This window comes from Agelaius tricolor, unplaced genomic scaffold (assembly GCF_023055355.1).
Source record: "Agelaius tricolor isolate 1412-34295 unplaced genomic scaffold, bAgeTri1.0.p SCAF_23, whole genome shotgun sequence".
In the NCBI taxonomy this organism is placed as follows: Eukaryota; Metazoa; Chordata; class Aves; order Passeriformes; family Icteridae; genus Agelaius; species Agelaius tricolor.
The window spans coordinates 13186050-13208864 of record NW_027269283.1 but is presented as its reverse complement, the minus strand read 5'-3'; the positions used below and the strand labels follow the sequence as shown (position 1 = coordinate 13208864).

General features: G+C 45.3%; 1 protein-coding gene across 1 annotated transcript; it reads left to right on the top strand.

Annotated features, from left to right (window-relative positions):
- Positions 1-2538: 2538 nt before the first annotated feature.
- SLC9A8 (solute carrier family 9 member A8) lies at positions 2539-21877 on the top strand. Its single transcript, XM_071446575.1, has 16 exons — positions 2539-2561; positions 3185-3363; positions 3679-3759; positions 6640-6698; positions 9300-9383; positions 10281-10382; positions 11148-11182; positions 11750-11893; positions 13114-13252; positions 14403-14508; positions 14656-14772; positions 15505-15587; positions 16780-16891; positions 17809-18029; positions 19111-19257; positions 20425-21877. Exons 1-16 carry the CDS (start codon positions 2554-2556, stop codon positions 20554-20556), a joined length of 1749 nt encoding a protein of 582 aa, XP_071302676.1. The 5' UTR covers positions 2539-2553; the 3' UTR covers positions 20557-21877.
- The last annotated feature ends 938 nt before the right edge of the window (positions 21878-22815 follow it).

The window sequence follows — 22815 nt, the reverse complement described above, 5'->3', positions numbered from 1 at the left end:
AGCTCCATCCATGCAGACATTCCATTCTTTAGACATTTTCAAAAGTTCTCTGGACAAGACCCCGGCCTGGACAACTCCTCTGACCTTGAAGCTGGACCTGCTGTAAACAGAGGATGGGCTGGAGCTCTCCAGAGGTGCTTTCAATGATATTTTTCTCTGATTTTTAGGAGGACAGGATGATGACCTGCCAAAGAGGACTGGGCTGCACAGCTGGGGAGCTTCTTCCTGTCCTGTGACCCAGAGCATGAGGTATACTGCATGGAGCAGAGAGGCACATGCCCCCCCTGTCCTTCTCTGCCACAATCCCGCTGACTCTCGGTCCCTTTCAACAGAACTTCTGGCTTTTTCACTGTGCTTCCCAGAAAAGCAAATAAAAACTCCAAAAGTTATTATGAGCTAAGACCATGCAAGGTTGCAGAAGACTAATTTCTTCTTAGAGGCATTCTCAAGGGAAACACTGATGATTCACCTCTTAGTGACCAGCTACTACCAGCCATCCTTGGCAACTCTGAGTTTTAGTTTTCACAGAAAAAAGGAAGACAGTATTCACAAGGAAATTTCCTGTGTTTCATCCGCTTAAGTGCATCTCATTCTGGATCGAACTTCATTACTTATGGATGAAGTGTTGTTCAAAATCTCTACTCCAGTACATAATGAAAACTGAGATCAAAAAGCACAAGTGCCTGGGTTTGTGATGTGTTGGGGGTCTGCAGTCCCGCTGTTTCCAAGTGGAGGAAGATGTGCACATCACTCTGGAAATCAGCTTGCACCACTTTGCAAAGCACCTTTTCACTGGCACCTGTGAGCTCCGAGTCACCCCATGAGCTGTGCCTGAGCTGAAGCCATGCACTCTGTCCCCAGTGCTACTGGGATGCAGAGAATGAGTTAAAGCAGATGGGATTAGCAAACTGCAGATCGTCGGAAATTAGCCAATGTGGAAAAAAACCCTTGGTCAGAACTGCAGTAAGACTATCTAAGTAGGTCACAACAAAACCACATCAGATGAGCAAAGGAGGTGTAGGTTCAGTCTGTCAACATGAAACCAGACATTCTCCCGCTCTGCCCTGCCAGTAACCCGGAGAAAAACAGCTACTGTCCTGGTCACTGGTTTTTAAAATTCAGGCATGTTCATCCCTATTCAGGTGGCTTTCACTTTTAAGTAAATGAGTGTCAATGTCATAAATCTAAAATTTCATTTGATTAAGTTCACAGCTGATATTTCAGAGGGCCTTTAAAACAATCTGAGGTACTCAATGAGTGTTTCTACAGCTCCCCTTTTATTTCCTGAGCTAGTCAGACCAGAAATCAAAGGAATGCATGTGATGCTGTTATACACTGTCCCATGTCCCTGTCAGCCCAGCAACTTGAACTCGCACTGCATGCATGGATGGATGGATGGATGGATGGATGGATGATTATCCTCAACTGACTTTATAAGCAGAAAGGTGCTAATTAGCATTATTTTCCAGGATGCACAGGAGACTTTAGAGACCCAACCCCAGCAGCAGCCTGGGCCAGGAGGGCATTTGAACTTAGACCAGATAAAGCTGGTTTAAATTTTATTTTAACTTGCCGATTAAAATTGCTAATTAATTACTCACTGCTATTTTAATTCAAGTGCATTTTTATGCTGTTTTTGAGGCAGTGGCCTATGATTCAGCTCAGTGGGACATGTCTGAGGCTCTGTTGTTGCTGTAGGGCCAGGCTCTGGCTGGAGGTGGGAGCCGTGACCAGCTGTGCCCTGCTCAAGTCAGCTCAGCCAGGGGAAGGGTTCGGGCAGGTGAACGTGTCTGGTTGGAAAATCAGGGTCCAGGTCTGCCCTGGGCACCGCAGAGCAGGCCTGGTGTGACACTTGGCAGGCATCTCACCCTGGTGCCAGAGCAGCCTGCGAGCCAGCCTGTGCCACCGTGACCGCAGCGGCGGCTCTGGGGACGGGGAGTGATGGCAGCTCTGAGGGACAGGACACAATGGCGGCTCTGGGGACAGGGATGGATGGTGGCTCTGGGGACAGGGAGTGATGGCAGCTCTGAGGGACAGGACACAATGGCGGCTCTGGGGACAAGGAGCGATGGCAGCTCTGAGGGACAGGACACAATGGCGGCTCTGGGGACAGGGAGTGATGGCAGCTCTGAGGGACAGGACACAATGGCGGCTCTGGCGACAGGGAGTGATGGTAGCTCTGAGGGACAGGACACAATGGCGGCTCTGGCGACAGGGAGTGATGGTAGCTCTGAGGGATAGGACACAACGGCGGCTCTGGGGACAGGGATGGATGGTGGCTCTGGGGACAGGGAGTGATGGCAGCTCTGAGGGACAGGACACAATGGCGGCTCTGGGGACAGGGAGCGATGGCGGCGCTGCAGCCGCTGCCCTCGCCGGCAGGGGGCGCCCCAGGCACCGCCGCCCCGGCGCGCGCGGAGCGGGAACGGTGGAGCGTGCCCGCCGCCGCCCCCGCGGCCGTTCCGCCGCCGCCGCCGCGCGCGGCCGGACGTGCCCGCCCGAGCGCCGGAAGCGGCAGCGCGCGGGGCGCCGTGGGAGCGTGAGCCCGGCAAGATGGCGGAGTGAGTGCGGGGCGGCGGGGGCGGCCCGGGGCTGCGGGCCACGGTCGTGCCGTGCCGCGCCGTTCCATTCCATTCCGCGGCATGCCGGCCGGGATCCGTCGCGCTGCGGGGCACGGGCGGGCTGGGCTGTGCAGTGCCGTGCCTGCCGAGGGTACCCGTCCCCTCCGCAGCGGCTCGCGGTGCCATGCCGTGCCGTGCCGTGCCGGGCCGGGCCGGGCCGGGCCGGGCCGTGCCGTGCCGTGCCGGCGGCCCGAGGCCCCGCGCGGTGCCGGAGCGGCGGGCACGGGCCGCAGTGGCGGAGGCACCGGACCGGCAGCGGGGTTGTTGTTGTTGTTGTTGTTGTTGCCGTGCCCAGCCGGGTGCGCCGGCCGGAGCCTCGGTGCCAGGCTCGGTGCGCAGCGGGGTGGGCGCTGCGGTGCGTGAGGCGGTCAGCATCAGCCCGCTCCGGGAACGGGAGCGTGCCGTGTTTGTCTGATCTGACTGCTTGTGAAACGCACCGTGAGGAGCCGGTCATCCGCACGAGCTCCGTGTCGTCTGGCGGTGGGTCCGTGTGTGCGTATCTGCGGTGGGCTTTGTCGTGCTGCTCCCATCCGGTATAATCACACATTGTATTGTCCTGACAGGTCTGCAAATGCCACCCACGAAGTCATCAATGCCACCCTCCACACTTTGCTGGCCGCTACTACCAAGTTGGTGGCACCTACACCTCCCAAGCCCATCCTTCCAGTTCAGACTGGAGTCCAGGCACAGCAAGAGGAACAGTCTAGTGGCATGACGATTTTTTTTAGTCTTCTTGTTATAGGTGAATGATGACCTAACTGACAGTCTATTAATCTCTGTTAACTGTAGTCTGTGTCTAAGGACATAGGCCAACTCAAAATCATAGTTATTATTTCCCCTCTGGTTCTCTCTGAGAAGTGGGATTTTACACAGGCACAGGGATTTAGAACATTTGTGGTGGTGGAAGCCACTGTTTACACTGGTGCTTCTTCACTTATTGCCAAAGTGAAGTCTACTAAATCATTAGAAGTTTGCTTGTGTATTTTAAAAATAATACTTTAAAGTATATTTTACTCTTTTCCAACACTCCTCAATCTCCATTCTTTTCCCTTCACAGCTATTTGCATCATATTGGTGCATTTACTGATAGAATACCGGCTTCATTTTTTACCAGAGAGCGTGGCTGTTGTTTCCTTAGGTGAGTAACCATGACATTTTTATGTTGGATATGCGTTAATCCAGGCAGGGACTGTCAGCAGTGTGCACTAGAGACGTTATGAATATGAACAAGGCCAAACGTTCTCTGGAGAAAGAGGTTCTCATTTATTAAAACAGCTGCAAGGAACGGAGTACCCAGGATAAGCCCAGGCACCCACACAGCGAGCCAAAACCAGAACAGTGCGCTAAGCCCAAGCACCTGAGTGCTCCCCAGAAAACAAGGATCGAAAAAGAAGAACCCCGACCCCACCGAACTGCCCCCATTTATAGCCCCCTTCGAGTCCAGGATTGGTCCGTTTTGGATCCGCAGGGTGATTGGTTCATTTCCAGGCTTCTCATTGGTCCTTAATGCCGTTCATTCTGGACCAATCGTTTCTGCAGGGCTTCGAGTGATTGGTCAGATCTTCCATCCAATCCCGCTTCGACCTCGCCTTGCCCCGCCAGGCCGCCCTTGCACCAAACCCTGGGCCCTTCTTCTAGAACATTCTGATAACCCCCCACTCTTAACATAATACAATTAATATGACATAATTAATACAATATAATTGAACTATACCCTAATTTAACATAACTTAACTTTTACCTGTGACAGAGATAATGCTCTGTTGTGTGTTAGCCATCACTAGAAAAGTACAGCACACTGAACGCAGTGAAGAAAACAAGTAATTCTCAAGCGTTAAATTGATTGAAGAAATAAAGAAATGAGCATACACACAGAGACTGGCCCAGGAAAATGACATCTGTAGGGATGTCACTGCCTGAGTACTTTGGCATCTTCCTGTTTGCATCCTCAAACCTCTCCTCATGGAGATCAGGTGTGTACTTCATTTGGAATAAATTTGGAGTATTTCTGAGCCCACAGTTTTATGTCAGGGTAATTTAATTTATTTTTATGCTGCTGCTCCTGATTTTTAAATGTATAATTGAGGAGCAAATCGGGCAAAATATTAATTATTTTCTCTAATGTATTATTCTCTAATATTCATTATTTTCTCAATGTACTCTCAGCCCTGGTGGGAGTACAGCACCTGTGTGATCCCTGCAGCTGCCAGCTCAGTGACCCTCTGGTCCTGCTAATGCTCTGCACAGCTGCAAGAGCACAGCTTGAGTTTCAAGTATCCAGTTTTGCCAGCAGTGCCAGAAGTGAGGTGTGTCCTGTTTTGACTTGTGAATTTAGCAGTCCTCTCAGGAAGTTATTGAAGGCTAATAAAAGTGGCAGCAGAGAAGAGAGATATGATTTTCACAAGTGTTTTTCCACCCATTGTCTAGGCTACTCAGAAGCTTCTGGTTTATGTTTTCTAGAGGGTGTGTCTCTCCTGGTGGACAGGGTGGGAGTGCATTCTCTGAGGCTGGATTTTTATCCTCATCCTTATAAGTTGCTGGAATTTTGTTGGTAACAATAGTTTCCAGAAACGTTTTTTCTCTTTGATTTGTTACTGAGTTTTAACATGTTCTCAGGAAAAATAAAGGTTGATTCCAATAAGAAAATGCCTATAAAATTTTCAAAAAATGAGGTATAGATTAACTGTTACTAACCCTTCTAATTAGCCCCTTGACAAAAGTGACCTGCCTGATTTAATAGAAACAGCTGATCTAAACCTGCATTCATTCATTCATTTAGTAATAAAGAAAGAGTAGTTTGTAAATGCATGTGGCATGTGAGTGGCTGTATCTGCATTCTGTCCTTCAAGTAACAGCAGACCTTTGATGTTGCTTCATTTATGTTTTCCTCTTCCTTTCCACAGAAACCATTTCATGGAACAATTATTTCCACCCTCTGGGACCGATGCCTTCCCAGATTTCTGTATAAAGGAAGGCTTAGGCCTCATGGCTTTGTGTGTGTGACACATCCATCAGCAGAAATCCATGTGATTCTGTTTGTGAGACTCTCTTGTTCGCTACAGCATGAGAGAAGGTCTCATGAGTTACAGAAAAGCACACTTAACATGAATTACAGGAAGGCATACTTCAAGCTTCTCAGACACTCTGTACCTTTCATTTGGAGTATTTGGCTTCTGTCCCAGTGCTTGACTATGAAGTCTCCATTCTGTAAATTATAAAACACAACTATGCAGAAGCACAAATCTGAAATCTGGCTGAAGACAAGTTCCCTAGAACTACTTGAAAATAATTGATGACAGTTCATGAGTTATCTTCATGACTTCCAGAAGAAATCTTGTTACAGTTTTATGTTTGAGGATGTATGGGAGGAAAGAGTGCTATAACCTTTAACCACTGAGTCTGCAGCAGCCTTGATAAAATTCTATCTTCTGTATTCACATTATTTCTACATGACTTAAACAGTGTGTAATTCATTTGGAAAATAGTTCTGACAGGATCCCCACCCTGATCAGAGTTTGTTGCCTTCTTCATTGCCAGAAAGGGCTATGATTTCATTCAAACAAAATTCATTTCTGTGGAGAAGACTGATTTCATTTAATCTACTTTAACTGCAAATAATATTGAAGTGACATGAAGCACAGAAGCCTAACTCATAACTTCCTGATTCTTCAGCAAGAAAGGTGAAATTTCATTTGAGTGCAGCTTAGATGAGAAGTGGTTTTGAGTAGTTAAGCCTGTTATCTTTCTGAACCAGTGAGCATCACACTCTCAGTAGGTCTGCTTGGAGTTGGGCTATCCCAAGAGACAATCTGTTGTGCAGGGAAACTCTGCAGTTATGTAATGTATTGGGAACTGGGGATTCGGGGATTAAACCCAAAACCACTCAGTGTTTTCGTGGTTTAGGAGTGAAACTAACTTGCACTGTGTTTTGCATTGTTTTCACTTCTGAAACTTGGAGAGCTGATAAACAGTGACACATTTTATTGCTATTTCAGAATGTTTTCTTATTCTCTCCTAGGTATCCTTATGGGAGCTTTTATAAAAATCATAGAGGCTCAAAAGCTGGCCAACTGGAAGGTATAGTTGTAACAATTAATTTTTAAATGTAGAAAAATCCCTAAATCTCATAAAAAAGGCTTTGTAATACTTTATGTTTTAGAGGGCAAGTCCTGGCAGAAGTTTCTCCAAGAGCTGAAGTCTCCAGTGAAGCAAGGATTCTCCTACTGTTTATCCACATTATCAAAGCAATGAACTCTTCACTATTCCTGCTTTAATTTAAAATCTTGCAGCATTTAAACTATGATTTTGTTTCACAGCACCGAACAATTTATTAGATCAGTGAACTGATTGAAGTCACAGTGATTTGAATTGCCAGTCCTAAACAGAATTTATATCAGCCAGCTGAACATCTTGGTCTGAGTAGTGAATTTTAATCCTAGCTTGCAATTTTATATTTCTTGGCAGTTTTTGCCCTAAAGGAAGATCTTTTTCTCCTTAGTTGAAATACATTAAAATGCATGGATTTTCAATCTGGTGTAGCTTTTGAACTACGTTTTATACTTCTTTTTTATCAACTAACTACACTGGTTTGGTGTACACTTGTTTAAACAATTACATAGCTCAGCAGTTGTGTTGAAATATTTCATTTTTACGTATGAAGTCATTGGAGGCAGTGGGGGCTGCAGTAGTTAGTGCGTTTTCATTCATGATTTTTGTCAACTGGATTTGACTTAAAATTGAAAATCAGTTAAATGGCCACAACATCAGCATTTTAAATTAGTTTCTTATAGATTAAATAAAATAATCTGAGTAAGATCATGCATGTAAGAGAGAAAAAGAAAGCTTCATGCTCTGATTGGAGCACTTGTTCTCTAAACACAGCAAATACTGATCACAGCAAATAGCTGATGCATTACATGGGGGTTTTCTGGGAAGTGTTGGTCTCATCTTGGGAGGCACTGGGGAGCTGTGCTTGTTTGTGTTGTCAGCCAAGGTGAGAGGCCACAGATATCACGTTATTATTTTTTTATTTGAGTTATTTTCACTGTAATAAAGCTTAGGTTTTAACACAGGCTGTTGTAATGTTAGATCAATAATTATGGACTTTATTACATGGTTTTAAATGGTTCTAAATTTACTAAATACCTTTTGTTTATCTGATAAGATAAAAAATGAAATATTTAACTGCGGGCTATATCCCTGTGCAAAGCAAATCTTGGATCATGTCCCTGCCCTGAAAACTTTGCTGTGTAATTTCTGGTGACCATGACTTAGTGAGCGTTCATTCAGCTTCAGCACTAAGACCTTGTGCTTGCTGGTTGTTCTTGGCCAGCACAGCTGATAGTCAGAGTCCTCATGTTTTATTTTCCTCTGCTTCCATGCAGCACACACACAGTCCTTCCTCTCCATTGTTGTCAGTTCCCTGTCCAGCTCTGTTTCAGGCTTTTGTGGGGTGCAGGCTCAGCTCTGTTTCAGGTTTTTGTGGGGTGCAGGCTCAGCTCTGTTTCAGGCTTTTGTGGGGTGCAGGCTCAGCTCTGTTTCAGGCTTTTGTGGGGTGCAGGCTCAGCTCTGTTTCAGGTTTTTGTGGGGTGCAGGCTCAGCTCTGTTTCAGGTTTTTGTGGGGTGCAGGTGCTGTGCAGGAGCAGGCAGGGTCAGCCATGGGCTTGGGGCTGTGCGTGCACACCCACGGCCTGTGGCCTTTCAGCCCAAAGGATGAGTTTGGTTTGCTAAGCCCCCCAAATCCTTTAAGATGATTATCACTGGTACAGGCAGGAATTTAGAGAGATGAGTACCTCTGTTGTGAAAGCTGGTGTTAGAACAGAACAGAGCAGTCCATCAGCTGTTCACCCCGCTTTAAACGAGTCAATTGGTGCTCATGGAGGTGACAGCTCTGGGGGGACCAGGGGAGGAAACAGGTGGGAAAAGAGACTGGTCCCTCAGCTGGGATTCATTTGCCTTTTGTGCCTACTCTGCCAGCAGAAAAACCAGGGTGCCAGGCTGGGGGTGCAGCGTGAGCAGCGTTAGCCAGGGGATGAGATAAGTGACAAAGACTGAGGACACAGAAAATAGCATCTTACCTCATGGTGGGTTCCATTTATATCACTGTGAGGGCAAAGAGGAGCCATCAGAACAGTGCCATTCAATTCAGGCAGAAATGACATCTGCTGGGAAGAATCCAGCCTCAGGCCCCTCAGGTGGTGTGTCACCTGAGCCTGGTCACCTGCAGGGGCTGATGATGTGATTTTCTTGTCAGGTGATGAGTTTTCCGGTGAAACTGCTTGGTCCCAGTTAACCTGTTCTGTTCAAACAGTGGCCAAGAGGTCACTGTTCCTTGCCAGTCCTTACAAATTTCCAAACTCTCAGATAAAGAGGGAATGCTCTTTGTGGAAACAGGAGGATTTTTCTTTTACCATAAATAACCTATTTTCTATGCAGCTTTTTTGGAGACAGTAATTTAAAAGAAGTAACTCCTAGCTTTCTATCACTGGGTTGAAAAAGAATAATAGAAGCAGCAGCCCTGGAATAGTGTACTGTTCTTCAGTCTTGTACTTCATGATAAGAAGGGAGAAAGATCTTTCATTTTCCATCACTATTTTTAATAGCTTTTCTTTTGGAAGATTTGATGTTATTTCAATAATGATGATATCTCTGAAATTATAATGATTTTTTTTTTTTCAGGAAGAAGAAATGTTTCGTCCAAATATGTTTTTTCTGCTTTTGCTTCCACCTATTATATTTGAATCTGGATATTCACTGCACAAGGTCAGTCCCTGCCAGACACTCATTTTGGATGTTGAGGTTTTGTTTGGAACAGATTCCGCTTTTAGTTATCTCCATGAAGCTTAGGATAATTGCATTAAATTCCATTATATTAATCATTAGGGAATTGAGAGTGCAAAATTTAAACCTCTTCAACCCAGAGTGCAGGGAGTGTAGCTTGTTGCTGATAACTGAGTGCTGGCAAGGTGTGGGGCACAGCACAGACGAGGTTTTCCTTGGCTGGAGAGGTTCTTACCTCACCAGAGCTGTACAAGGGCTGCTGTGAAGGAGGACAAGTGGGAAGGGTGGGGTCACTCCATTGCTAAAGAAGAGGGAAATGTGTGTGAGGTTGTGACCCTTGCTGGCGGCCCGTGTTTCCATGGGCATTTCTCACACTCCCCTCCTGGCCGAGGGGCTTTGCTGCTCCCTTGGGCAGCCCTGGTGCTGCAGGAGAGGAGGGAACAGTGGCCATGGAGGTACCAGGAGCTGCTACCAGCCCTGGAGACCTTGTCATACAAAACCACAAGCAATGGACCAGCAGCTGGGGAGTGTACAAGCCTTTTTCACATGCCCTGTCTCCAGCAGAGGGATTAACTTACACTTTTGCCAGGTGGGAAATATGTCCAAGTGCTGGTGAATATTTGCCTGAGGATTGGGTTCTTGCTATGGTGCTGACAGGGAGTCAGTCCTGGGAGGCAGGGGAATTGCTGTTGTCCTCAGGAGAGCAGCAGTCTCTCTAGGCAGATGGTGTGGATGTGTGTCCCGGGGCACCTGGAACCAAACTGAGCCTTTTAATGGGAAACCCAGTTGTGAGTTAGAATCTAATTAAATGGAAACCCAAACATGAGATTTCCCTCAGGCCATTTTTACTAATTTACTTATTTTATTACTGTGTTCCAGGGTAATTTTTTTCAGAACATTGGTTCCATCATTCTGTTCTCAGTATTTGGCACTGCAATATCAGCTTTCATTGTAGGTGGAGGAATCTATTTCCTGGGCCGGGTAAGTGCTTTAAAGCACTCCATTTTATCTGGCTGTTGGTTGAAAGTCCCTTTTTCAAGAGCAGACAAATAGAGTGCAGGTGAATTGCTGGTCACAAAGTGCAGTTCTCTGCTCTCACAAAGGCACTGGCACACCCCCCTTGCATGGATATTGCTGGAGAGGCCATGGAGTCTCCCTCCCTGCAGGACTCAAAGCTCTCTGGACACGATCCTGGCTCCAAGGGCTCTGTGGAGCTGGAGGGGTGGGCTCGGGGACCTCAGGGGTCCCTTCCAGCCTGAGCCACTCTCTGACACAGCATGTGTCATGGGAAAAGCAATTAAGACTTGAGTTTTACTTTTTCTAACTTCCACAGTCTTCCTGTTCCAAAGCCTGTGTTCTCTAGAGCCATCTCACACTCCACAATTTTTTTTTTTTGCTTCTGTGGTTTGGTATTTCCCATTGGTTACACATAGGCACGGATATTTATCTTTTCTCTCAGACTTCATTCTGGAAGGCCAAGCATTGTGTACTTTCCACTTTGCCACTCAGATTTCTCCTCCTCTGAATGTCATGGTTGCCCTTCTCACCTGACTCTGCTCTAGTTCCCTGATCTTGGGTGACCAGAATTGTAGCAGTAGATTACAGTGGGAGGGCAGTGGTAAACTGGACAACATCACTACTGTGAATTTTTCTTCATAATGAATTCAGGATTTGATGAATAGTTTGGTTTTTAAGAACCGAAGAACACCACAGTTAATTGTGATTATGTTCTACCTATTCTTTCAGGCTGATGTAATTTATAAACTCAACATGACAGACAGGTAAGCTCTTGGGGAAATGGTGTAGTATATGAAATAAAGCTTTCTTCAGGATAGCTGTAGGTAGGAAATGCACTACAGTTGGCCACCTCTTTTGGTCAGTGTATAGACTGCTGAGATTCAGCATTGTATGTGAAACTAAGAAATAGGTGGAACACTTCTATACCCTATTTATTACCCTTATTTCCAAATACTATTGTATTATATTCCATCCTTTTGCATTCCCGTGTATTCTGTTCTGTGCTCAGTGATTTCTTGAGAGAAATACTGGGTATTTTAACCAAACTTTAAGATTTGTAAACCTTGATTAGCTGGTATTATTAATATATGTGATAAGGGTATAACTTCCTTGTCCACATCCTCTCTTAAAAGACAGGGTAGGTTTTTCAGAATCAATAATGTAAATTTTTCAAGAACTTGGCAAGTGGCCAAGTTCTTATGACAGGAAAGAAAGTACTTTGTTATCACTGTGTAGAAACTGTACCACAAATACCTTTGTTACTGTTGTTCATGGAAGTTACTAGGTAGGTGTTTTTGTTTCATCTAGTTTCCTCTTTTGTGTTCTCCCAGTTTTGCATTCGGCTCTTTGATATCTGCAGTTGACCCCGTGGCTACTATTGCCATTTTCAATGCCCTTAATGTGGATCCTGTGCTTAACATGTTGGTTTTTGGAGAAAGTATTCTCAATGATGCAGTCTCAATTGTCCTGACCAAGTAAGTGCCTTGGAGCCACACGTGTTTATGGAAACAGTCACTACATCATTTTCTGTTTGGTTTTTGGTCTACAGTTATCCTGCCACCTTCCTTTGGAACACATTGTGTATTTCAGGTGTAAGGCTGAATCTTGGGTGGTGCTTCTGTGTCAAAAGCAATCCAGAACATGAGCTGCACAGGCAGGGGACAGTAAATGGCTGCCTCATTACCCCCACCTCAGAGCCTTGTCTCATTGACCCTAGATAATGGATTCTTCCTAATTCCATTCATGATCAGCTCTCTCTCCATGGAGGGTCCTGGCAGCAGGGCCCCACATGTCACCTGCCAGGCACAGCAATGTTCACCTTCCCTGCTGCTCTGTCTGTGCCCTTGGCTTGTGCCCAGAGTGCCACTGTGAGCAATACAGGCCATGCAGTGGGGTGGTGTTCATGTTGGGGCTGCAGGAAAGAGGAACCTCCAGTATCCTTATCTTCTGCCTGTGATCATTCTTTGGGGCTGAAAGAGAGTGGAGAGATGTATCTCCATCTTATTGCTGAAGCCAATAGATGGGACTGTGAATGTATAGAAGGAGCAGCTGTACCAAGCAGGTAGTGAAGTCAGAGTAATTTTCTAATGGATTAATTGCTTTTGTTACAGTTGTGGTGCTTTCAGTACTGAAGGCTAAAAGCAGCCAAAAGAAACACTAGCTAGAATCTGTGTGTTCTTTGCACAGAATTTTCATTAAGTATATTCCTGAAATTCAAAGAGGTTTCTTCCCTTTCCTGTTAAGAGCTGCTTTGTTTTCCTTCAGTGACCTTCTTGTCTCTCATCCACACCTAAATATTTGATGAGAGTTCTTCCTGTTCATTTGTTCTTCTCAGAGGATCACATGAGTTTTTAGCACTGTAAAATGTGTTTTCTTTTCCTTCTCCAAGTTTGAACATTGTTTTCAAATGCTGGGCATCACCATAGCCTATTTACGCCATTCTGGGATTCTTCAGAGGAGCAATGCTGGATTTTTAGCAGAATTAGGTTTCCCTTTGGGGATTACACTGAGGCTTGATTTAACATCTTTTGACATTCCTCTTGTTATATATATCACAGTAAAACCTTTTAAGAGTGGTAGCAACAAAGAAATGGGAGTCTTTTTTGTTGTTATGCTCAAAAGATGTTTGATATTTTTGGATCCAGTCTTAGAATGTATAACCATTTCTTTTTATTTCTCTTTTAATTGTATCTAGCACAGCAGAAGGTTTGACAAGGGAAAATATGTCAGATGTAAGTGGATGGCAAACCTTTCTACAGGCACTGGGATACTTTCTCAAGATGTTCTTCGGTTCTGCAGCACTTGGCACACTTACTGGTCTTATTTCTGCATTAATATCCTTTTTTAATTTTGGTGATATATATGTATACATTGGTGAACTGCAACATCCTAGTAGTATTTTTCTCTCCATCTTTTCCAGCATTTCTTAGAGGATATTTCTTATTAGACATTATTTTGGTTTTATGTTAGTGTGCATGGGGGTGTATTAAAAGTGGCATCAAATTTTTATGAAAATAATTAAGGTCTGAAATGTTGTATAATAGCTTATGTGCATTGGAGTGTTATAAGATATGGTAATTGTTTTGTAAATTCAAAATATATTAATTCCATTTCAATACCAATCCATTTTAACAAGCATATGGCTTCTCCTTTACATACATAAAACAGTTAATTAAAAAGAAAAAAAGCTGCTTTTCCCGGGGGCCTTTGAGTCAGCCCAGCTCGTTTGTCCCTATGGATCATGTGCAGGCAGCTGAATGCGGACACTGTTCTGTTTGCATTTACCCTGGGTTATATTTTGCCTCTTCCACTTCCATGAATTGGTTGCTAAACAACCAGGAGCTGCTGTGCTGAGATCAGGAAGGCTGTTTGCTGTAGCCCAGACACCTTTGTTACTTCTTGGGCTGGTTTAATGCTAGCTCTGACTTCACTGTGTGAGGCTGGGCTGTGCAGCTGTACTTGGATCAGCTGGGACACACTGCCAAACACTTGGTTTGTAAAGACAGGAAGAGAATATTTGATTAAATACACACTTATTTCCCTTTTTGGTTCATCAGCCTAATTCAAAAACTTTGAAATTATTCCATACATCACAACAAGAGAGGAAGACAGATGTTCAACACTTCTTTGACTCATATCTAAACTATACTAAGTCAAAGAGAAAAGCAGCTTGTTTGCCCTTTAGAGTTACTAGTGCCTCAATAACCTGTTGTTATCAGTATTGTAGAGGCACATCAGTAAGAGATCTCTGTGTCTAGCTCTGTCTTCTGACAGACTTCTACCAGCAGTAGCTTCCATAAGGCACATTCCTCTCATAAGAAATTACTCATCTTTCCATACTTGAGTTGAATATATAGATTTTATTGGTTATTCAGTAGAAAAGTACATTAAGTGTAATCATTGTTTTGTAATGGAATGAACACATCAAAATATTTCTTTGATTTATTTTTTAATTTACTTTTTCCATAACATTTCTGTGTGTACGTACTAAAGCACATTGATTTAAGGAAGACACCTTCCCTAGAATTTGGGATGATGATTATCTTTGCTTACCTTCCTTATGGACTTGCAGAAGGGATCTCACTCTCAGGTGAGTAGCAAAATGAGTTCTGACCACTCTGTTTGATATGTTAAAATATTTGTATTGCTGTAGAAGCAGCCTTTGCCTTGTGAGAAGATTACTCTGGAGGGTCCCAGCAGTAAATCCTTGTGCTGACTGCCCCGTTCTTGCCCACAGGTATCATGGCAATCCTGTTCTCTGGCATTGTGATGTCTCATTACACTCACCACAACCTGTCCCCAGTGACACAGATCCTGATGCAGCAGACACTCAGAACTGTGGCTTTCATGTGTGGTAGGTGCTGCCTGCTATTAAATCCAGTATTAATCCTTTAAAATTTCACTTGCATGGAACTGTGGTTCTGTTGGGAGCAGCAGAGGTGTGGATTTGCATCCAGGCATTTGTGTGTCCATGGTCCTTGTCTTTAAGAGAAGAATTCCTGAGAGTGGGGACTGGAAGGCACTCAAAAATCACCTTTCCTGCCACACTGGATAAGACATGCAGTAAATCTCTCTCCCATCCTGCAGGCTCCTGCTAAGATTTGCCATAAGATTGATGGCCAAATAGAGATCACTGACTCTTATTCCTCTAGTCTGTTTTTAGTTCTAGGAGGTGGGGGTTGACTGGTATTTTTTTATGTTTTTTAATAGAAAAAGCTACTTGCAAAAACAACAACTTTACATATGAAGGTTTTTGGAAGTAGTGGTACAAGCAGCTCAGTCCTAGAGCCTTTCCAGTTCCTTTTGCAAACCAAACTTTGAAGAAATTACATGTTCCTGCATTACAAACATGACCCTGGTTTCTGGGGGCTGCCATGAATGAATTCTGTATTGTTTGCAGGAGGATGCAGTGTGAGCAGGGAGTGGCTTTGTTGCAGAGGGAACTTAACCACTCCTTAGTGAGCAGCAGCAGCTCTCCAGGGTTTGGTCAGGAAATCCTGTTTTATGTACTGTATGTGGTAATTAATAACAGGAGTAGAAAAGGTTTTCTGGAATTGTTTATTTAAATGTGATTTCTCTTTTTCAGAAACGTGTGTTTTTGCATTTCTTGGCCTGTCAATTTTTAGTTTTCCTCACAAGTTTGAAATGTCCTTTGTCATCTGGTGCATAGTAGGTATTTACTTCCTTCCATATCTTTTTAGATGCATTTTTGGTATTGGGGAGGGGGACACACCTTACAGTTAAAATATTATAGAATAATTGTTATGATTTCTAGGATTTTATAAAAAATTCTCTCTTTTCCTAGTTCTTTTGTTTTTAAACCCATTTCAGCGTGCCTTAGTGCAGTGACTCTGTGGATCTCGTTTCACATGGGACTTGGCCCCACCTGTTGCCATTATAATGGTTTAATGAGAAATGTGTTCCTTTTGCAGGGAGGGCAGTGTGGGTCCCTTTCCAGCTGTGTAGAGCAGTGTACACTGGCCCATTCAGTGCATGGTTCAAGGGAAGGATTGTTATCTGCACTTCCCCAGAGAGGGGTATCAGCAAGGGAACTGCTCTGCCTGCCCTGCACACAGCTTCCCTAGCTAATATTTATCTAAGGTGTGACACTTCCTTCTGGGTGGCATTGCTCTCTCAGGCGTGATGCAAATTGTGTAATTTTGGGGTGATTCATAAAGGAAAACAGCACAGCCCTTCAAGGATCCTGCTGACTAATTCTAGGATATTTACCTTATCAAGGTCTGTTTGTAGTGGCGCTTAAAAACAATGCTCTGAGAAAACCTTGCCTTTTTCTGAGTTAAAGTTTTCTCTGTGTTTGTTAATTGTTTGCCATTAAATCAATAGTCCCCCTTTTTTTCTTTTCTGCTCTCAAAAGTGTTGCTTCAATGTGGGGTATGTTTTATAGCCTTACCCAGGGTCATGTTGAGAAACAGGCTGACGTGTATTTGTTTGGCTCCTGGCCTTCCTGAGCTCCAGGGAGACAATAGAAATACCTTGTTGCCTCTTGGCTGCTGCAGCCAGGGAGTGATTAAAGGAGCTGAACTGAGGAGCACTTTTACCCAAAGTACTTCTTGGTCTCCCTGGAATGTCTCCTGGGTTCCATTTATTTACTATAAGTAAAGCAACTTGGTCTTCATCAGTGACAGGTCTGATTTAGTTTCAGTTAAGCAGACAAAATGTTTCAGGAGCAAAATTCCACAATGCCCTGTGCTGTTTCTGTTCATGGAGTTTCTGTTCATGGAGCAGTACACCTGCCTATGAGCAAAAAGAACATATTCACCTTGCCCTGTAAACCAGCTGCAACTGGGGCCTTGTGGATGTAACACATCAAATGGTCTTTGCTTTTATTTCTGTTTTTCAGGTGCTGGTTCTCTTTGGTAGAGCAGTGAATATTTTTCCGCTTTCCTACCTACTCAACTTTTTCCGTGATCATAAAATCACTCCCAAAATGATGTTTATCATGTGGTTTAGTGGTAAGTTAAAGCTCAGAATACTGAGAACCAGAAAAAATGTTTTATCTCTTTCATTGTGTGGCCCACTCGAGGAGGAACCAGTTTCTCATTGGTTGAGCAAAACTCAGCTGAACATTTCCCTATTCTGATACCCAAGTGCAAGGAAATGTTCTCTTTCCCCTTTGTGCTGGAGGACTTTGCTCTGGTGAGCCCCACGAGAACTTTTCTGCATGGAGGCTGCTTGTCTCTAGGCCCAGCAGCTTCACAGTTTGACCAAGAGTGTCTGAAATGCTCAGACTCGTTTAGGGTGGCAGCCAGGTGGTAGATCATGGGCACAGACAGGGTTGTGAAGCCCTTGGGAGGGTGGAGAATTGTGAGGCCCTGTGGAGGGTGGAGAATTGTGAAGGCCCTTTGGAGGATGGAGAATTGTGAAGGCCTTTGGAGGATGGAGAATTGTGAAGGCCCTGTGGAGGGTGGGGAATTGTGAAGGCCTGTGGAAGGTGGAGAATTGTGAAGGCCCTTGGGAGGGTGGAGAATTGTGAAGGCCTGTGGAAGGTGGAGAATTGTGAAGGCCTGTGGAGGGTGAAGAATTGTGAAGGCCTGTGGAAGGTGGAGAATTGTGAAGGCCCTTGGGAGGGTGGAGAATTGTGAAGGCCTGTGGAAGGTGGAGAATTGTGAAGGCCTGTGGAAGGTGGAGAATTGTGAAGCCCTGTGGAGGGTGGAGAATTGTGAAGGCCCTTGGGAGGGTGGAGAATTGTGAAGCCCTGTGGAAGGTGGAGAATTGTGAAGGCCCTTGGGAGGGTGGAGAATTGTGAAGCCCTGTGGAGGGTGGGGAATTGTGAAGCCCTTTGGAGGGTGGGGAATCGCTGCTGGGCTCTCTGGGTGCTCAGCTGCTGCTGCTGTTGACTCTCCCCTGCTGCCCTGTTCTCTCCCCTCAGGATTACGTGGTGCCATTCCCTATGCCCTCAGCCTGCACCTGGGCCTGGAGCCCATCGAGAAGCGGCAGCTCATCGGCACCACGACCATCATCATCGTGCTCTTCACCATCCTGCTGCTGGGAGGGGGAACCATGCCCCTCATCAGGCTCGTGGACATCGAGGACTCCAAGCCACGCAAGAGGAGCAAGAAGGACGTCAATCTTAGCAAGACAGAGAAGATGGTTTGTTTGGGCTTTCATTCACAGCATCACTGGGGTTTGGGTGGGGAGTTTTTTCTAGTTCAGACATTTTTCAGTACTAGTATGTGATTTTTTACTAAAAAGTAAGATGAAGGCAGTAGAAAAAGCCAAGGTAGTAGGACAAAGCCAAGCAATATAATTTTAATATATCCCAAAGACAGAGTTTGGGTTAGTGTTTATACAAAATGTTAGTATTTGGACAAGGGGAGGAGAAATAATCTCTTAATTCAATCCAATTACAGGTTGAGCTGTATAAATTAAAGTAATCCCTGGAAAAGCATAAAGCAGATGATAGAGGATTGAGTCATATACAGAGAGAAAGTAGCTGCTACAGTGTGAGATGGAAATTAATCATAAAAGGCAGATGGAAATTATTTTGAAAAATGCAAAGGTTGTGAGAAGGTCATAACAATAGCCCCCCTCTGACTGGACTTTATTTTAAAGCAATTTCTGGCAAAGCAAGAGATCTGACAAAGCCAAAAGCCATTCTGGAACCTCTTGTGCAAAAGATGAGACTAAAAAGTATCACAGAACATTTCTTGCCTGTTTTTCTCTAAATCATTGAAAGGTATATGCAGGGTATTGTTCTGGAGGATCTTAAGAACATTTTCTCCTCACATGAGGTTGGTTGTAGTCTTTAGAGTGACCTTGCACTGTCCACACAAGGAAGTGCAGGCAGAGTGCAGGGACAGGGCATGTTTGACAGGGCTCGTTTTCAGTGGGACAATGATAGCAGTGGTGCTTGCTGGATTAAAGCATTGTCCAGCTCACAAGAGAAAACCTGCACAGTAGAAACCTGTTCTCAGCAATAGTGACAATACAAAACATGGAACATTTGAGGTCTTTTCCCTTTCAGCATGGAAAGGGAACTGAGTGGCTCGGGGATTCAGTGGCTGAACAGACTCACAGTCCTAAGCCCTGCAAGGCTGGGATGGGGATCAATTCCATATTGTTCCAGCATGACAACTGGTTGTGACAAGGGACACCACAGAGCAGGGGCTGAAGCAAGGAGGTGGGATGACTGCCACTTCTCTCAGTTATTCCTTCTTTGTGATTTTTCTAGGGAAACACCATAGAATCTGAGCATTTGTCAGAGCTCACAGAGGAGGAATATGAAGCTCAGTACATAAAACGTCAGAACCTCAAAGGGTTTATGCGGCTTGATGTGGAGTATTTGAATCCTTTCTTCACCAGAAGACTCACACAAGAAGTAAGTCTTCCTTATTTTCTTGAAGAAGAGAAACTGGTCGAGTTGGTGGTTGTCCTCAGTACCACACAGGGCTCATCGTGCAGCCACACAATGTGTGTGGGGACAGTGGGACATCTGTGTATTGCTCATGCATAGAGAGAGCAGCTGTAATGAGCAGCTGCTCTGTAAGTTGGATTAAATGAGCATCTCAGAGCTCCCCCAGTTAAACTTGGTGTAGGGATTTGCTGAACTCGCCTTTAATTGTGCAGGGAACCATGAAGGGCATCAGGAGTCACTGGCTGCTAGAAAAAGCTGCTGCCACTCGAGCAGCATTTTTAAAGAGCTGTCACACACAGTTCCTGCCTCTTACTGTCAGTGGTCCTGTGACTTCTGGAGCTGTGCTGTTGCTGCAGAGTGCAGTTTGTATCTTGGAAACAGGCACCAGCATTGCACCCTGTGCTTTCCAGACTGCTCGCTTCCCACAGACAGGGCTCTGGGGCTGTACGTGCAGAACAACGCCTGACAGTAATTAACACTGAGTGGCCCCAAGGTGTAAATACTGTGCCTTTTTCACTCTCATGCTTCAGAAATCTGAGGCTCCTTAGTCACAGAATTCACTGTTTTTCCAATTTCCCATGGAAGCATTTTAGCTGTGGAGTTAATAATTTTGTGTAAGTGCACATTCCATCTTCCTAGCCTGCTCAAAAGTGCTGTTTTTCCTCTTGTTTTGTACTTTTCAAAAGTACCATTTCAGCACTTTCCTACAAAAACTAAAGTCATTTATTGCAAAACCAGAAAGGAATCAAAAACCAAAGTAAGCATCTGATTCGTAGTTGGTAGCCAAAAGCACAGGCTGCCATCCAGATTGCAGCCAAAGGCTGGAAAAATAAGCATGTGAATCACCACGGCAGGCCACAAGGTTCCCAGTGTCCCTGGGAGCATGAGGAGCAGAGGCAAAGCCAGGCCCTCCAGACAGCATTAGGATTGTTGAAACACAGAGCAGGACTGTCTAGAGAACACAGGTAAAAACAGCCATCAGCAAAGCTGTCATCTGTAGCAATAATTAATATTTTCTGTGGGGAAGCAGTGGTGCTCGGAGGGCAGGGGCAGATGATCCCCGAGGGCTGTGCCCAGCCCTGGCCCTGCAGTGCCCTGGCAGGTGACACGCCGTGCTGTGCTTTGCCCCAGGACCTGCACGACGGGCGCATCCAGATGAAGACCCTGACCAACAAGTGGTACGAGGAGGTGCGCCAGGGCCCCTCGGGCTCCGAGGACGACGAGCAGGAGCTGCTGCAGCAGAGCGGGGCCGGGGCGCGCTGAGCTCGGGGGCCATGGAGCGCTGAGCCTGGCCTGGGCTCCTGCCTTGCAGTCTCGTGCTCCTTGTTTAGGTGACAGCCACAGCTCTGCCCTCACTGTTCAGGAAGGGAAACCCACAGGGGTCAGACGCTGGCTGGGCTCGAGGAAGAACCTTTTGCTCAGACTTCACCGCGCAGCAAATTCCAGGCAGCCCGACGAAGAACAGAAGCATCTGCCATGGAACGATGACATTGTTAATGGGGGTGGGTTCTTCCCATCCCAAAACCTGCTGGGCTCACACGCTGCAGGACAGGGCTGTGTGTGGCTCTGCAAAACAACAAATTGCACTTTACCTTTTATATATATAAATATATTCATTCACAGCATGAAGAATCTTGACAGCTTATACTGTGAATTGGTTTCAGCACTAGTAAGGGAATCTGACTGGAGGAAATGTATAATTTATGGAATTTGCACATTTTGAACCCAGAAAAGATGCATACCTTGACAAGAGCAGATGTTGCACATACAGGGAATCACCTCTGAAAATGTAGTTTTGCCACTTAAGAAATCCTTGATTTCTGTTTTATGGGACTTTTCAGTTTTTATAGTAAGGGATCTGATCCACAGTACTGATTATAGCATGGTTTTGGGGAAATGGGGGTCTGTGACAGCACAGAACTGCGTTTGAAATTGTAGATTCTTTTCTTTGGCTAAAGCCAGTTGTAGTTGGGTTTCTCTAATTGGGAGTTGCTCCTTGCTGGCACTTTGGCTTCAAATCTTAGAAAAGAGCAGCTTCTGTTTTGCCTAATTTATGAAATGTCCCTAACACTCCAGAATTCACCAGTGGAATTTTTAAGCTTCAGTGGAAGCAAAAGCAGGACATGCATGAGGAAAAAGAGCCTTCAAAATCTAATCCAGGTACAGAAAGATGAATATTTCACGTGGCTGAAGCAGTCTCTGCTGGGAAGTGCCAAACAGCTTCCATTAAGCTGTTCCATTTTTCTCTTCTGCTTACAGTGTTTCAGAGTCTGTGTTATCACTGCATTTGTTCTCCATGGCCGTGTTTGCTTGGCATTGCCAACACCTGAACGTGTTTGTTACACATTTGCCATGGTGACACATGCAGCAGTTTGCTCCCACTGCCAAATTCCTCCTTGGTCATTTGCATATCCATTGTCAGGATGTGAATTACAGTTCAGCACCGAATCTGACATGCAAATGTGCATGTTTGTTTCTGAAGATGTGAGACTTCGTTTTGGTCTGGTTTTGCTACTGAGTTTTTCTAATCCACTGCTTACCTACCGAGAGAATAAAAGTTCAAGAATGTATTCAGAATCCTGAACCTGTTGTCTGAGCAGTTTTTCAAAATACCACATCTTGTTCCCTGCTGCCCTTTCCCCGCCTGTGGAAAGGGCTCACTCCTTGTCCCAGAGCTGGGACATGCACAGCCAGGGCTGAGCAGGCTGTGAAAGGCGTGAGTGCTTGTTTCATCCGTGGGGAATCTGTGTCAACAGCGGCCTTTCTGTCGCCCTTCTAGACCCCAGCACACTGAATTATAAACTTCAGTTACCCCTCACTCCTCCTGCCTTTCCCACCTCTACGCCCAGGAGCTGCTGGAAGGTCCCTGAGAGCCTCTCCTCAGGTGTTCGTGGTGGAGCTGCTGTTACCCCGGGGGTGGCCGGGGGTGGCACAATGCCTCAGTCCCGCTGCCGTGCCCGAGGGCCGCGCTTCCCGGTGCCCCCCGGTCCCTCCCGGCCGTTCCCGGTGCCTCGGCTCGGTCGCGCCGCGTCTGCGCTGTTCGCTGCCGCCCTCTGGCGGCGGCCGGCGGTAGCGAGCGGAGGGAATCGCTCTGAAGCGATGCCGGTGGAGACGGCGGGGATTTAAACTGGGTTGGGTTTAAAACCAACTATTCTAAAACTTAACATAATATTACGCTTGTCAAAACTTGGACTTAAGTGTGTATTCTGAGAGAGCAAAGCTAACTCACTCATTTTGGAACCAAAAGAGGTTTTTACCATAGTGCCCAATGCTTATATTCATTTATCAATACAAATACTGGCTTTTCTGTCAGTCATTTCACAGTTTGGAGCTGTTCACTTAATATGCTTAGAAAATAAATATTCTTCTTTATTGACTTGCCTGGCAGTTACTTTAGAACATTTCCTATTTTATCAGACCAGTATTAAACCCTAACCCTCTTTCCACAACTCTTCCATCCTAACTTGGATCTGCCAGCCTATGCAAGAGGAAACTTGATTTCTTAATGTTCTCAGCTAAGCA